Here is a 16600-nt window from a genome sequence, read left to right as displayed (position 1 = left end):
CCAATATTCCAAGATCCCAGCTGGCCACAGAGACAGTGGTGATAATAATTCCTCTACAAATACAGTGCCAGCCTCTAAAATGACTTTTATTGCAGTGCTGGAACTTAATTAACAAATTTCTTATTCTTTTTAATGAAATGTAGCATGGTACATGGAAAAAGAACTCAAGGAGTATTTGTCAACTAAGTTGTTTTAATGGTGTGGTTCATCTGCGATTTTGATAGATATTAGTGGCATAGAGATAAGTAAGTGGTCCTTGTAGCCCTTCCCATCCTCAAAGATTTATCTGTGTGATTAATGCTATATTATAGTTACATATAAAGTATTATAATGACTTAGATGAACATCTCAGAAGAGGGTGCAGTTAAATTGGGCTTTGGTGGGTCTCACTTCGTAGGCAGTTGACAAAATCAGTGAGAGGAGAGAGTGGACTTTGGACAGAGAGAGTCCGGTGTAAAACCTAAGAGAAGGTATTTGTAACATGTGAATGAATGATTGCTATTCTAAAATACATGCCTGAAAGTTCAATTTAAAAATGTTAAGAAGCTGTTTTTATAGATAAGATACAAGATATGGCTGTCACATTCCGTGCCCTTTGATACCATTATTTCAAAGGGGCAGAATGGCAGAGACATGTCAACAAAGTTGATGAAGTAATGCCACAGCAGATATGTATTAGATGCATGTCCTCCCAGATACTAAATGGATTCAATGTTTGAATTAAACATAAGCTCTGCCCTTGATGAGATCACAGCAGTGCAGCAGAGGTACGGTGGGCAGCATGGCAAATAATTATAAAAATAAGGAAATAATTATAAAAGTCATAGTAATGAGCAAAAGGACTTAAAATGGGAACTGGGAGTAGGGGATTTATCTACTGGTAAGTGCAGAGAGTATGTCAAAGGTTGGGTCTAGATGCTAAGACACAGAGTGCTTAGAAATAAGAAGGAAAGATTCTTATCATATTATCAGGGCAACATTCTTTTTCATTTAATATACTTTCTGTGCCAAATACATATACAAAACAATACAGTTTTCTTGTACATAATTTCATGGCATAACACAAAACCTGTGGTCTATGCCATCAAGGAAGCCCCTGACTAAAAACATCCTCTTACTAATTGTGCGTAGGTGAAGTTCCCTGTTAAGTGCACAGAGATTAAAATCGTATTGTTTTGGGTTTCTTTTAGAAGTTGAACTCCTTAGGCTTGTACTCAATTGAGTAGTTCTTATCTAGTCTGTGAACAGTCTTGTCTGTGCTGGAAAATGCAATTGCATGGCAGAGAAAAGTTCTGCTCAACCTCCTTTTAACAAAATATTGATTGGAAGTATTTTGAACTTTTAAAATGTCCACATTTGTGCACTGAGTTTTACAAGAATGTAAGCAATAAAAATTTGTTCCTCACCTTTGTCTTGCTTCCATATACACATAACAGCAAGAAAGAAGATACTTTAGAAGTTGAATACTGGGACTGAAAAGATGACTCAATGGTTAAGAATACTAGCGCTCTTAACCCAATTCCCAGTACCCACATGGCAGCTCACAACTGCCTATAAGTCCAGTTCCAGAGAATCCGACACTCTCACACAGACATATATGCAAGCAGAACACCAATACACATTAGATAGTTATGTATGATAGATAGGTAGATAGATAGATGATAGATAGATAGATAGATAGATAGATAGATAGATAGATAGATAGATAGATAGATAGATAGATAGATATGATGGGTGGGTGGGTGGATGGATGGATGGATGGATGGATGGATGGATGGATGGATGGATGAACGATGGATGATGGAACGATGGATGGATGGAACGATGGATGGATGGAACGATGGATGGACGGACGGACAGACGGACAGATAGATTTTAAAAAGAAGTTGAATACCAAGAAAAAATAATACAAAGTGAAAAGCAATGTCTGTACCTTAGGTCACTTAACTAAGAGCTACACCCCTCTAACCAGTTCCTTTCAGGAACACAGGAGGACATGGAAGGAGATCACCTCCATTCAGCTGCCTATTGCCATGAGAAAATATCACAAACCACTGAGGTTCAGACAACAGGAGAGCTCATTATGTCAGATTGAAAACATGATACCTAAAGAGAAATATCAACGCTATTTTATCACTGGCCTAGATAGGAGCCATGTGTTAGAACAGTGGCATCTAGTTGTTGAATAGAATTATTCTATTATTCACTTCCTTGTAGTAGCATTATATTGCTACACTCTTGTTGAGGTCTCAGTGTTAGAGTCTGGGGACTTAACCATGTGAATTTATTAGGCCATTCAATGTGATTAGATGTTATATGAGCAAACACTTGAAAGTACTTGGACTTTGGCTACCTGTCTTTCATCATTTGGTCAACAAGGCTCAGATTCAATGGTCTGGGGAACATGAAGATGTGAATGCTCTTTGATATGGAAACATATGTATTCCTCATCAGTAGCTTGGAGGCAAGCATACCGTGCTCTGGTGTTCAGCCTCTGCTAAGTAAACTCCAGTCAACCTATGGACACATAAACACTAACATTGCCGTTTAACATACTTTTTGATATGTGGTGTCTTGGGAGCAATGGTTGACTTGCAATTCACTTGCTTTCCCTCATGAATTAGCTCCGGGTGACTTCTACCTTCAATTTGTCTGTCATGTGATGAACAGTAGGAAGAGGTATTCACATTTTAATCTGGTTGAGTTTTCATCATATATAGGACCTAAATGGCAAATTATATGTCTATTTGCAAATGGCATGTTATCTATACTAAGAATATTTTCATTACAATAGTCAACATCACTATGAATTTTAAATGGTTGTTACCCGCTGAGATTCCTCCATCCCTGTTTGGAATTTAGAGTATTTATCATAGCAGCAGACTAACTGGGTTGGTTTCCGCTGCAGTCACACTAGTTGCAACTCAAACAACAGAGAAAAACACAGGGTAAAATTGCTTCGGTTTTCATCATTTGATTTTATCTTAAACCATTAACCGACTGCAAAAATTCCATTTCTACATTCCTCCTCAAATATGTCTTCTTTTAAATTTATTTTTGAGAATTTAATTTATCAAACTGTTTTCGTTTTAAGAAATTGCTAATAATTTTCCTACATCGTATTATAATTAATGAACATTATTTTCTACCTAAAAATTAGTATTTACTGAGTCTGTTGGAGAAAATTAGGAAATAGGAGGTGTATTTTTACTTTGAAAATTCTTGATTTGGGAAAATGGCTGCATTGTCTTTCTTAAGAACAATTACATTCTAAATAATTGGTGTCTGTGCTTGGAACAAGGATTGCTATGTCGAACGTCCTTGTATTTAAACTCTACTGGGTGAAGATGACACTCAGTAGCCATTATACTTCCTAAGAGTTCAATGAAAATAACCTGTAATTTGTTGTCGATAACTATTACAGAAACTTGCCAATCCAAAGTTCATGCAGGGGAGAGAGTTAAAGGAAGGAATAGAAGGAAGGAGGGGGAGAGGAAAGGAGGAGGAAATGTTAGAGGAAACTGAACTTACTCCTGTTCTGCTTCAGGAATGACTTCTAAATGCTAAGAGCTTCAGACTCTGTGTCTTCCATGACATGCTGGCTTCTGTGGTAGTCTGTGTTTGATACTCATTGTAATGTTTTATTTTTTTTGTTATTGTTGTTGTTGTTTTTAACAAATCATAATGAAAGAAATAAGGAACGAAAAGGTTAAACCACAGTTCTCTAAGGCATCTATGGCCTTGCTGGTGACCTGTGAGATTTCCCCCTAGAGCTTTCTTGTTCTCTGTTCTAACCCCTGTACCTAATATTCCCTAATACAAAATTTCTTAAATGCATGGTAGAGCATATTTTCTTAAACAATCTCCATGCAGTGATGTGTTCCATAGTGAGGTGAGTAAGGAACTCTTGTCCTTTGACTAAAACAAATGATGGGAGAGGAGACACGTACCCGTATTAAGTTGTTGCTATTACAGTGTTCCATAACTATCCTCAAATTGTGATGTGTTCAATAAAACATTCACTTGTGGCTCACACATCTGCAGCTTAGATGATTGTCTATCCTGGACTCAGATAAATTTGCTTCAAAGCTATGGATGTATCCCTGTGCCCCAATATCTCCCAGCATCCTCAGACACGGCATGCCTGAAGCAGGTGTGTTGCATAGTGAGAGAGGCCCTCCCTCCCACTCAAAGACTCTAAACATACGCTGATTAGAAGGCTCTCTTGAGGCTCAACACATCTTTTTGCAGAATTTTATCATAGAAAATTTCCACATTCTTCCACAGGACTTGAAGAAGTTTTAGAGGGAGTCTGTCTGGTTGGTTTAGTTAGTTCCTAAAAATAGTATAAACAGAGACTGCGCTTCTGTTTTCCGGCCACGCCGACCAAATAGTCACACAAAAACTCTATTAATTACAACATTGTTTGACTGATGGCTCAGGCATATTTCTAGTTAGCTTTTATACCTTAAATTAATCCATTTCTATTATTTGATATTTTACCATGAGGCTTATGGTTTACCAGTAAGAGGTACTCCCATCTTTCTCCTTCAGCAGCTACATGGTGCCTCTCTGACTCTGCCTTGTTTCTTTCTGCATTCAGTTTAGTTTTCCCACCTAGCTCTGTTTTGTCCTTTCTATCAGCCAGAACTTCTTTATTAGCCAGTGGTAATAAAACATATTCATAGCGTTCAGAGGAGAATCCCACAAAAGAGCCTTATTTGGATATAACCAAGGCCAGACAGATCTCCTCAAGAGTGCTGAGCATGCTGTAACCCTACTGTGCAGGTATCCAAGGATGTTCCATGTCAGTCAGTGCAGCTTTTGCCTCCCAAGCTGTAGGCAGGATGGTGAGGAAAGCAGGGCAGGTCCTATGCCAGGGTGCTCAGCCCTGTTTGATATTGGCATTTGGTTTATGTTCACTTCCATCCTTGATGCTGCACTCTTTTAAAGAGGTTAGCCTGGAACACCAAGTATTTCTGATCCCAAAATGTTGGAAGTAGATTACCTAAAATTCCAGCTTCTAAATGGGCTACTCTGTCTAGGATTGCAATTCCTTGTAGATAATTGAATGATTACAATTATACATTTGTTCTTGCATCTTTCGTTCATAAAAAAGCATGTGACTAAGTGGCTCAGCTGGTAAAGGCAATTTCAGCACAAGCCTGGTAACCAGAGTTTGTTCCCTAGGATCACATAAGAGTGGAAGGAGAGAACCAGTTCCACAAAAGCTTCTTATTTCCACATGTCACATATCCACCCTCATCCCCACCACACACACACACACACACAATGCAATTTAAATATTTTAAAGTGTGTGTACTTGTGCTTCAACAACTGAATTATTATATGTGAAATATTTGTGGTATTTGGGTATGAAATGAATGTTTGTTTTGAAACACAGTCTCACTATGTAGCTCTGCCTTGCCTGAAATGTTCTGTGCAGACCAGTCTAGTCTTGAAGTCACAGAGAGTTGCCTCTACCTCTCGAATACTGGGCTCAAACTTATCTATCTTCACACCCATCTCTCTGATCTACTTTTATAACATGAAAGAGTAAACACAAATCAGAAAGACCCATCATTTCTCAACACTAGCAAAGACAGGTTCTAATTTTAAAAAATGTAATTATAAAATATCAACATATATACAAAAAGTATTATGTTCATTTCATATTTATTAGTTATTTTAATAAAAATAAAGCAAGTATTATAAATATGATTAATGGTATACTGTATGATGCTCAGATGTCTTTTATTATTTAGATTTACTTGTTTTCAGAGGAGGAGATCACTGTAGTTGTTTCGTTTGTTTGAAACAGAATCTCATGGAGTCCAGGTTTGTCTGAAACTGCTATGTAGTTTAGGACTCTTCAGCCCCCTTCACCCAAGGATTACAAGTATGCCATTCCAGATAGAAACGCTAATGCTGACTTTGTTTACCTGGTGTTTTAAGCTCTGATCCAACATTACATTAAGGTAATTTTTTATGGCACAGGCAGTGAAAAATAGTTGTTATCAGATCCTTGTTTTGGGACGTTAGTTTAACCTTTTACTTATCAAAATCTGATTTTTTCTGGCATGATGTTCAGGTAGCTACTCTTACTTTTGCTAATTTGCTCCTCCTACCAGCTTTTAGTGAGAGGGGATGCTTTACAACAAATAAGAAAAAAATTCAAATATGAATAATTTCTACAATTTTCTTCACCCTTGTCAGTGGTTAAAATCTAACTAATATGGATCGCTGTCACCTTTGAAAGATCACCATAAAGATATAAATTTAAAATAGTTACTGTTGAACCAACTGTAATCTACATTTATGTTTTTTCTTCCTTTGAAAGCACATGCCAACATTGCCTACATTTTGCTCTCTGCAGCGTTTCTCCTACTTTTGCTAACATTGACTCATCTTATTTCATTCTAGGCAATTTAGTACATAGTTCAGAGCCATGAAAACATAAACACTAGTAGCATTATACAAAAAGGATAGGTTATAGTAAGGAATATATACATAGATATAGATATACACATATATGCAGGCAATAAAAATTATTTTTAAAAACAGGCAATGAATTTGAAGGAGATGCAGGAGGGATACATAGGAGGATATGGGAAAGAAGGAAAGAAAGGGGAAAATTATAATCTCAAAAAAAATGGAAAAAATAAAATGATCAACAACAAAAAATCACTATAATCTCTTGTTCTTTTTTGAAAGGTATACATTTCCCAGTGGGAAAAACAATTCAAAAAATTATTTGTCCACATGTAGATCACCACGTTCTGCTAATTTCTGTCCATGCATTGAAAGTTGTGGGGAAAGAAAAGTCACTTGCCATTTATTAAAATGACATCCTCAGGTCCCAACTCACCTATCTTGTGCCTGCTCATCTTAGGTCTTTTCCATTTCTTTACTCTTGAAAAGACAATCAAAATAAAATGCTGTTGGGAAGAGCCTCTGACCCCCACTGTAGGAGAATGCTCACATTCTGAATTTTATATAATCCAATTGACCAAAAACCTTTCATGCTTATAATAGCAACCTAAGGCCTTTTTTACGAAAATTAAAAAAAAAATCAGAAAATTAAGTGTCTTTTAGGAATCCTACCCTTTAACTGTTGTGAAATTTTTTTTATTATTACAAAAGTTTTTATACTTTAAATTTATCCTTAGAATTTTATCCTTAGAATTTACTTAGGCAAAAATTAACAATAGTTAAGTTTATTATAAAATATCCTGGCAGAATCATCAGGTGTAACTCTTTGCTCTATATAAAAATTACGTTCGTTCTTTTCTTTAAACCCTTTGTTTGAGTTTTTGTAATTGACAAAATGATTGTATGTGAAACATAATTCTTGCATAAAGTAAGCCGCTCACAACACAGGCTAATTACACATTTGGGAGGCAAGGCAGAGACATTCAGAGTTTGCTCCTGCTGAGCCCCAAGCATGGCATTTAATGAAATGAGGGCCATAAAAGGTTCAGCATGGATGCTTTCAAGTCTGGCCTGGGATTCTGAGAAATTGAGCATTGGCCCTGTGGGCTGCTGTATTCCTCCGGGATTTAAAAGGCTGGGTTATTACCTCTTGGGTGTGTGAATCAAGCACCACTTTGCAAAAACAGGACATTTGTGTGTCTAGAGATGGCCCTATTTGAAATACTCTTAAACTAATAACATGGATGCCTCCCTGCCCGTCCATCATCCTGCTGATTTTCCTTCCTCTCACATGAAAAGATTACTTTGGGTATTTGTTTTATAGACGGGGATATGTACAACAAGGTCTATGAAGACATGCCCGGTTCCTATTTCTTGTTCGTAAACACCACCTCTTCACATAGCAAAGAGGCTTCCATGTTGTTCCAATGGTTTGACGAACTATGTGCTTTGTAAACTGGCCATTTTGCATTATATGGTGTTCAGTACATAGAATATGCTTGGTGGAAAATTACTGAAAGACTATAATTTGCAAAGAGTAACTTTTGTGAGTCATGTTAGAGTAGCCCCAATTCCTCTCTGAGTTCCAACGGCAGCAGGTTATTTATTGCATCTGTATATCTCTGCTCTTCTATTTCCATTCTATATATACTCTGATATGTTTTAGATATACATATATATATATATATATCCTTTAATAGGATATAGAATATATAAATAAAATTATAGGGAATTAAAAATTAAAGAAGTAACTGTGTCCGAGGAATAATAAGTTGTACCATCTTATATCATCATCCATCATGGTATGTTTATCATCCTATATGATATATATTATAAACATGCTATACTATAGGAGCTTGAAGATAATTTTTACAAAAGAGGAAAAATGGCTAACATTATAACTGGTTGTGATAAAACATTAAAATATCTTGTATAATTGGTTTAATGCTGTGGGAGTGTCATATCAATCTGTTGCTTTCATTGGTTAATTAATAAAGAAACTGCTTGGCCTGATAGGTTAGAACATAAGTGGGTGGAGTAAACAGAACAGAATGCTGGGAAAAAGAGAAAGTAAGGCAGATGCCATGCCTCTCCTCTCCAGGGCAGACACGATGAAGCAAGCCGCCAGGTCAGACATACTGAATCTTTCCCGGTAAGACTGGTGCTACACAGATTATTAAATATGGGTTAGGCAAGATAAGTCACCATCTCGTGGTGCTACACACATTAGTAGAAATGGGCCAAGCAGTGTTTCTATGAATACAGTTTGTGTGTTGTTATTTTGGGGCATAAGCTAGCCAGGCAGCCGGGAGCCGGGTGGCAGAAATGCAGCCATGGAGCTCCCTACTAGAGTTTAAACTTTATTTGCAAATTTTTTGCATTTGCTTTTTTTTCTTTCTTAGTTAAAACAATGTTTACATATTCATGGATGCAGTAGTTTCAAAAATGAAAAGTACAATATACTATTTGGCTATGGATTCAATCTAGTACATTGTACTCACACATACACACACACACACACAAAAAAAAAAACCAAAAGGTTTAATAGAACAGCATAGAAAATACCAGAATGAGTTTCAGTCTTGACAAGTATTATCTAATAAAACTTTCTGTAAGTGTGCTTGTGAGTGTCTGTCAAGTCTGTCTGTCTGCATGTGTGCATGTGTGTCTGCATATTTTCATATAGGTGGGTGGACCAATAGATGAATGTATGTAGATGAATAGACAGATCCTGTACCTTTGGGTACAGGATCACAGTGCTTCTAAAACCTTGGTACCATGAATATTTCTTTGTGATGCTGACTTTCAATCTGAGGGAGCTGATGGAGTTTAAAAATATAAATGCGTGCATACAATATGTACATACCACATGTAGTCGAGAGAATTAAATATAGCTTATAATAAATCTAATAACATGTATTATGTACAGTTTCCAAATAGGGTAGATAAATAGGTGTCCATGTGTACATGCATGCCTTTAAAGGTATCTTTTCCATTCCCATAGTTAGCAGTACAATGATGTAGAAAACATCCTTATACTGCCATGCCTTCTTTCTACAAACATTCCTGTCACAGTAATTCAGTAATATTGGAAAGACATAAAATAAAAATGAAATAGCAGCACTCCTGTTGGAGTAAACCTCGACCACTACTCTGGGGACACTACATAGTGCAGAATTCTTGTGTTCAGCCAGACAGAGTGGGATGGCGTCTGTGTGTGTGCAGCGTGTGTGTGTGGCACAAGTGAAGCATGAAGCATGCTGCACACAAAGTTTGCCTCACATCTTATGTCAATATTATTTTATACAATTGCATATATATATATTTAATAAGTAAAAAGCAGCAATCATGTTTGTATAGCTAGCCTAGTGGACTGTACTTGATGGTCACATAGTTTGGTCTTAGAGTCTTGTACAAGTAATATGAAGCAATCAGAAGGAAGTTGTACCAATTAATGTAGCATTTCCTTTCATATCTCAGCTTTGCTCCTCTCACAGAAATTGAATGCCTGCCTTCAGGAATCTGCTGTCATCTAACTGTAAACACAGGCGAGTGTATGACTGTAATAGTCTATTTTAACCACATGTTCTGAAGACCTGCCCACTTGCAGGGTGTTTATTGTCTTGGGACTTGGCAATATATCAGTAGTAGCAATGTAACCAACAACATCTATTATACTTTCTAGATCCAGGCATTTTTTAAAATCTTGCTTCATTTGGTAATGTTAATTCAAGACCAGTGGTTTCTCAACTGGATGTAATTCAATCATAGATGACTTCTTGCAATGCGTGCGGTCTTTTCAGTTAGTGCAGCTGGTGCAGAAACACCACTGAGGTTAAAGGGATGTAGTTAACTACAATGTATAGGACAGTCCCACAAAACCCCAAATGTCAGTTGTGCAAAAGTTGAGGCCCAAACTGAGTATTCTGTATAGTTAGTCCCTAGCAAGTGCTGGAACTTTGAATTTAGGAATACATAGTGGGGGTATTTTGGGTATCTATCGCAGCCTAACCTTGGGACTATTGAGGACTTTGTGTCCAGAAGCATGACCTCAATGAAAAGCTATAAAAGATAACGAGAAGGTAAATTAAAAGTGTGATTTACAAGCTTCCCGTACTACATTAGTATTTTTATGGGGAGCTGCAGCTATCTGTAGAAGGAAAAGGCAGGGGTCCTCCTAACACATGTGGGAGGATATCTTGCTGAAAAGCCAGGAAGCCAGGAACATCTGCAGTCTGAATGTGACATTGTCCTCAGCTTGACCACGTTTCTGATGACCTTCATCAGAGGGACTGGAACAGGCCATTGCTTTCTATTCCATTCCTTTCACTGCGGAACGTCGCTTGACAAGGTTTGAGCTTAATTTTTAGAGTTGCTTGTTTGAACCAAGTATGAGGCATTCAGTATATTGATTTTTGTCTTTGTACATTAGGTAAAGGAACATTTATTTCTAAGAAAGGAAATGGCTGTGTTAACTACTGTAATGGCTTCCGTCACCCCTGGGAATTTGCCATTAATAGAAACCACTAATTATGACTCAAGCCCGTTATAGCATAACAAAGATGGGAAGCATAACTGGAGTTGGTAGAGAATATAAATTGCGTATCACTTTACTTTCATTATAGGAATCTGTCTCGAGATGTCCTGTGACTATGTGATATCATGATGGGCCACAGCTCTGGGACACACAGATGTGTAGTGGCACAGTCGTAAAGGGTCAGGCTGCCAGGCACGCTGCTCACACTTGTAATCTCAATTTACATGAGTTTCAGGCTAGCCTGAGCTACAGAATGAAAACCTATCATTTCAAAAAGAAAAGAAAAAAAAAGAGAGAAAAGAAACTAAAAGATTAAAAAAAGAGACAAAATAAACCCAGAAGTGAAAAGTAAAATTGTGATTACTGGGGGGATGAGGAGATTAGAAAGGTATTGGTCAAAATGTACCTAATTTTGGTTCACACAGGAATGATCTAGAGACTACTTTATTACCTGGATGGTGACTATAATTCTATAATTCATAGAAAATATAATTCACTGAAAACAGGCTTCAGGGGTATTACTCCCACTACCTTCAAAATATGTATTTGAGGTAATGCTTATGTTAATAAGTTCAGTGTTTTTATGTATACATGTTACATATACATGTTTACTATGTATACATTGTGTGTGTGTGTGTGTGTGTGTGTGTGTTTACGTGGTGCTCTGGATCCTAACTAATGTCTTTATGCTTGGACAGCAGGCACTTTTTAAAAATTAAATTAATTGATATATTTTAAATCCTAGCTGGTTTTCCCTCCCTCCTCTCTTACCATTCCCTCCCTCATGTCTCCTTTGCTCTCCTCCCCCATTAATCCATTCCTCCTCTGTTTCAGTTAAGAAAGGGGCAGGCCTCCCATGGGTATCAACCAAGTATGGCATATCAGGTTTCAGTATGACTAAGCACCTCCCCTTGTATTAAGGTGGGCAAGATAACCCAGTGTGAGGAACAGGGTCCTAAAAGCCAGCCAGAGTATTAGGGACAGCAGCTGCTCCCACTGTCAGGAGTCCCACAAGTAGACCAAGCAACACAACTGTCACATATGTGGAAGGGCCTAGATCAGTCCCATGCAGGTTCCATGGTTATTGGTTCAGACTCTGAGCATCTATGAGCCCAGGTTAGTTGATTTTGTAGGTTTTCTTATGGTTTCCTTGACTCCTCTGGCTGATAAAATCCTTCTTCCCTCTCGTCAGCAGGATTCTCTGAGATCGGCCTACTGTTTGACTGTGGGTCTCTACATCTGTTTCCAGCAGTTAACTGGATGAAGTCTCTCTGATGACAACTGGGGTCCTCACCAATCTATGGGAATAGCAACATATCTTTAAGCATCCTATGTTGACATTTGGGTCTACCCTAGGTCTCTGGGCCATTCAGACTCTGGGTCTTAGCACTCCAAGCAGTGTCAGAGGTAGAATCACTCTTGTGGCATGGGTCTGAGGCTGGACCAGTCATTGGTTGGCCACACGCAATTTTTGCACCACCCTTATCCCAGAATCTCCTGTAGACAGGACAGACTGTTGATCTAAAGTTGTGTAGCTGATTGGTGTCTCAGTTCCTCCACTGAAAGACTTCTGGGTCATAGGAGATGGCCAGTTCAGACTCCATATCCACTGTCAGCAAGCATTTTTTTCCACTAAACCATCTTTCCAGCCTTGTATTCATAAACACATAATATACACACTATAAATATATACATTTATCATTTAATAATAACTTTATAGCATGGGCTGGCATCATCTGTAATCAGAGATCATGGATAAATGTCAGTGCTTTTGTGAAAATGTCTATAGAATATTAGACATTTAATAAACAGTTCATGACCTTTTACTAAAAATAAATATAATTGGAGCCAGGAGTCATGCTGCCTGGGCATCACAAAGCTTCGGTATTTGCAAGTCTTGTGATCTAGTAGCACAGTGCCTGGCTACTATGCACCATGATTTCTTCGTCTTTAAAATGGCCCTGATAACGAATAAACCTTTAGAGTCACCGTGAAGCTAAGTGTTTTAACCCGTGTCAGGTACTCATAGTGGGTCAACTCCATCATCGTTAGCCCCTAGCGTGTTGTTTTTATTGTATTTCTGGCTCTTACAGGTCAGGAACTTAACTTTGAAATGAAAAGGTGCCGGGTGGTGGCGCACGCCTTTAATCCCAGCTCTCGGGAGGCAGAGACAGGCGGATCTTTGTGAGTTCGAGGCCAGCCTGGTCTACAAGAGCTAGTTCTAGGACAGGCTCCATAGCTACAGAGAAACTCTGTCTCGAAAACCCCTCCCCCCGAAAAAAAATGAAATGAAAAGGTAACCATAATTCAACATGGTCTCTGTTTCTGCAGTTAGATAACAATTTAAAGTATGAATACGTGTAAAACAATCATGGCTCTCGGTCAATCATGGCTGTCAATCTTACTCGTCAAGTACAGCTGTCAAGTGAAAACTCCTTGATCATGAACTATGTGAACTATGTAGGCGCAGTCATACACCACATGGTATTACACGTTGCTTTGGTATGTGTAAGGACGCTACACACTTGCCACACACAGTCATGTATCCTAGGAGTACATTTATCTGCTCATGTCCCCATCTAGAACAATGTATAACTATATTTCTAAAGCAAATTAGTTTTTTAAAACAATTTTCTATGCTTTAGCATGGGACAAAACCGGTCTCGCTGAACATAATGGACAATGAGGACTACTGAGAACTGAAGAACAATGGCAATGGGTTCTTGATCCTATTGCACGTAATGGCTTTGTGGGAGCCCAGGTAGTTTGGATGCTCACCTTAATAGACCTGGATGGAGGTGGGTGGTCCTTGGACCTCCCACAGGGCAGAGAAACCTGCTTGCTCTTTGGGCTGAGGAGGAAGGAAGACTTGATTGGGGGAGGGGGAGGGAATGGGAGGTGGTGGCGGGGAAGAGGCAGAAATCTTTAATAATTAAATAAATTAATTAATAAAAAAAATTTTCTATTTGTAGTAGCCAAAGAACTTTCTAATTTTACTTCCTAAAACATTCAGAACATACAATGAGAACAATTGTCTTTTATAGTTTATTTCTGTATAACTTTATTAGACTTAAGTTAACCCAATCCCAGAGAGACCCAGAAACACAAGTGACTATAAAATGTTATGTAATCTAAATTAGGCAGATTGGAAGACAATGGTGAAGGCTATGTTTACATTTACTGTTGAGCTCTGACGTTCCAATGAGGGGGGAAAAAACAAACCAGCAACCGGGAATAGTAACTTCACCTCTAGACATAAAATTGCTGTTTCCTTCTTAACGAATACAATGATGAATATACATATATATGCATATATTATATGTGTATATGTATATATGTATATGCATATATAATACATTATAGTATCTATATAAACCTACAGTAGTAGATTTATTAAATTAAGCAACAAAGTTTCCTTCCTTTGAACAACCTTTTGTCAGCGTATTACCAATAAACCTCATTCACAATGGAAGCAATTGAAAGAATGATTTCTTTACAAGTTAAATGTGGGTTCTTGTCTTTTTTGTTCAGAGTTGAAAATGTCAGGTCAGTGGATCTGGCTATGATCAGACCCCTTAATCCTGTTTTAATTATAGGTTCTCTGCTACTTCTGATTTTATGCGGATTTGAGAATGACATTCAGACATTCATGACAATGTTTTAAATACACAGTTTTACAGAGGAGTCATCTCAAAGCGACCTTAAGATGAGACTCTCTAGACATAATTACAGAGAGGAAGTAACTGCTGCCCTAGTATGAGTGGATGGTTTTCAGGAATATCTTATTTTCAAATTTTCCAGCTAAGCACTGTGGTGCTTTCACATCCCTGCAAGCTTGAAGAGGTGCGGGGGGGAGGGGGGGACACAATGATGCAGTGATTATATACAGCATGCTCAGATTCTCATGACTGTGTGTCTGAAGACCCTCTGTAACACATATGACTGACCACATACTTCTCCCAAGAGAGCTGGCCCATAAGCCTGCCTTTCTACCACATTCCTGAGAGACTAGTTTGCTAGTGGATATGTGTCATTTGTCAGAGAACACATGAATATTTATTGTGCATAATTACTTTTTATGGCAGTCTAAGAACCTATTTACTTTTAGGGGATTCTGCTAGACAATGATATAAGCTTACCACTTGATTTTTGATAAGATGAATTTGAATTCAATAATAGCCAATAAAAATGTTTCTAAACTTTAAAATGAAAATTTCCATGTTTGAGTCCTATTGATACTCTTTACTAATTCTATAGTTTCCATGGCAAAGTATATATCTTAAATTATAAGTATAATATTTCTCCAAGCTTTTCACAAAGTTCTGTATATTAAACTCTGTATCTTCATTGATCTCTAAGAATCTTCTGTAACCTGATGTTCGCTGAGTTTAACATCCAGCCTATTTCGTTATTTTAAATATCCAACCAAGTTTCCAAATGTCTACAGAATGTTTAAAGTTGTACAACTTGACCTCACAAAGTGGCCTGTTTTTCAGCCATAACCAGATTCTATCCCCAGAGAGCGCTTTGCTGTATGGTAGGCATGGTGGAAGCATCTTACAGAGAGATAGAGAGGTAAAGCAACTAGTCTTTACCTGCCAGGAAAATAGAGCTGTTAGAGGTCCAGCCATTCCGTCTTGTCAACCGCATCTGCTTCAGTCATCTGAGAAGGTGAACTGATATCAACCCTCCTCTCTCACTCTTCCCAACAGAAAGGAGAACCCGACTGCTACATGCTCTCCCTGGAGGCAAGCGAGCAGCTCACCTTGGAGATCCCCCTAAATGATTCTGGCTCCGCTGGCCTCGGAGTTAGCTTGAAAGGGAATAAATCCCGAGAAACTGGAACTGACTTGGGGATTTTTATCAAATCTGTCATCCATGGAGGTGCTGCTTTCAAGGTAAGGATGTGATGCTTGCCTGGGTGCTAGTACTTGGGGATGTAACTGTTGTGCTTGAACCCAGAGAGAGGACATCGCTAAAAGGATGGAATCTATTGAGACTTTCCTGCTAGACACTGAAAATGCTTGTGAACTGTGAGGCCAGTTCCTTGTTTTCATACTTCCTAAAATAATTCTGGAAGCTTATCATGATTCCCATTCTTTTGATTACTCTATTAAGGGTCCTTTGAATTTATAACTTGGCAGATTAGCACCTAAAACTATGCCATCAGAAAAAACAAAACTGAAATGAGTTGACATCAAGGCAACAAATGAGAAAACTGTGCTTACAACAAAAGAAAGAAGCAAGCAAGCAAGCAAGCTTAGTGGGTTCTAAGAATGACTGTAGAATAAACTAAAAGTCATCCATCACTCTGTGTACCTGAAGATAATCACAGTGTACTGGACATATTTGCCTTCCGGCACTCGAGTAAGCTGATTCAGTTCCAGAAAGACGGAGAATATTATGGCCATACTTTTTCACATTCGGGCGGGCTGAGACCAAAGCTATTAACATGCTACTAATCCAGCACTGCCACTACTGGGTGTCCATGTGACACTGTGGCCAAGGATGTTCACTAGTTGTCTCTCATTTTGTTACCTTCAGAACCTAGTCCATAAGGGCCCGAGGGATTAAATAATGAATGCACACAAGAGGTTGAGAGGAGCAAAGTGATCATAGAGAGGGAAAGCA

General features: G+C 38.1%; 1 protein-coding gene across 1 annotated transcript in view; it reads left to right on the top strand.

Annotated features, from left to right (window-relative positions):
- The window catches only part of Pard3b (par-3 family cell polarity regulator beta), a 1010698-nt gene that overhangs the window by 547998 nt on the left and 446100 nt on the right, over window positions 1-16600 (top strand). The window contains exon 11 of the mRNA XM_057761958.1: window positions 15682-15867. Within this exon, the coding sequence (XP_057617941.1) occupies window positions 15682-15867 (186 nt within the window). The remainder of the gene's footprint in view (window positions 1-15681; window positions 15868-16600) is intronic.

This window comes from Chionomys nivalis, chromosome 2 (assembly GCF_950005125.1).
Source record: "Chionomys nivalis chromosome 2, mChiNiv1.1, whole genome shotgun sequence".
Lineage (NCBI taxonomy): Eukaryota > Metazoa > Chordata > Mammalia > Rodentia > Cricetidae > Chionomys > Chionomys nivalis.
Note: the sequence above shows the minus strand (reverse complement) of the source record. Positions and strands in the feature narration are given on the sequence as shown.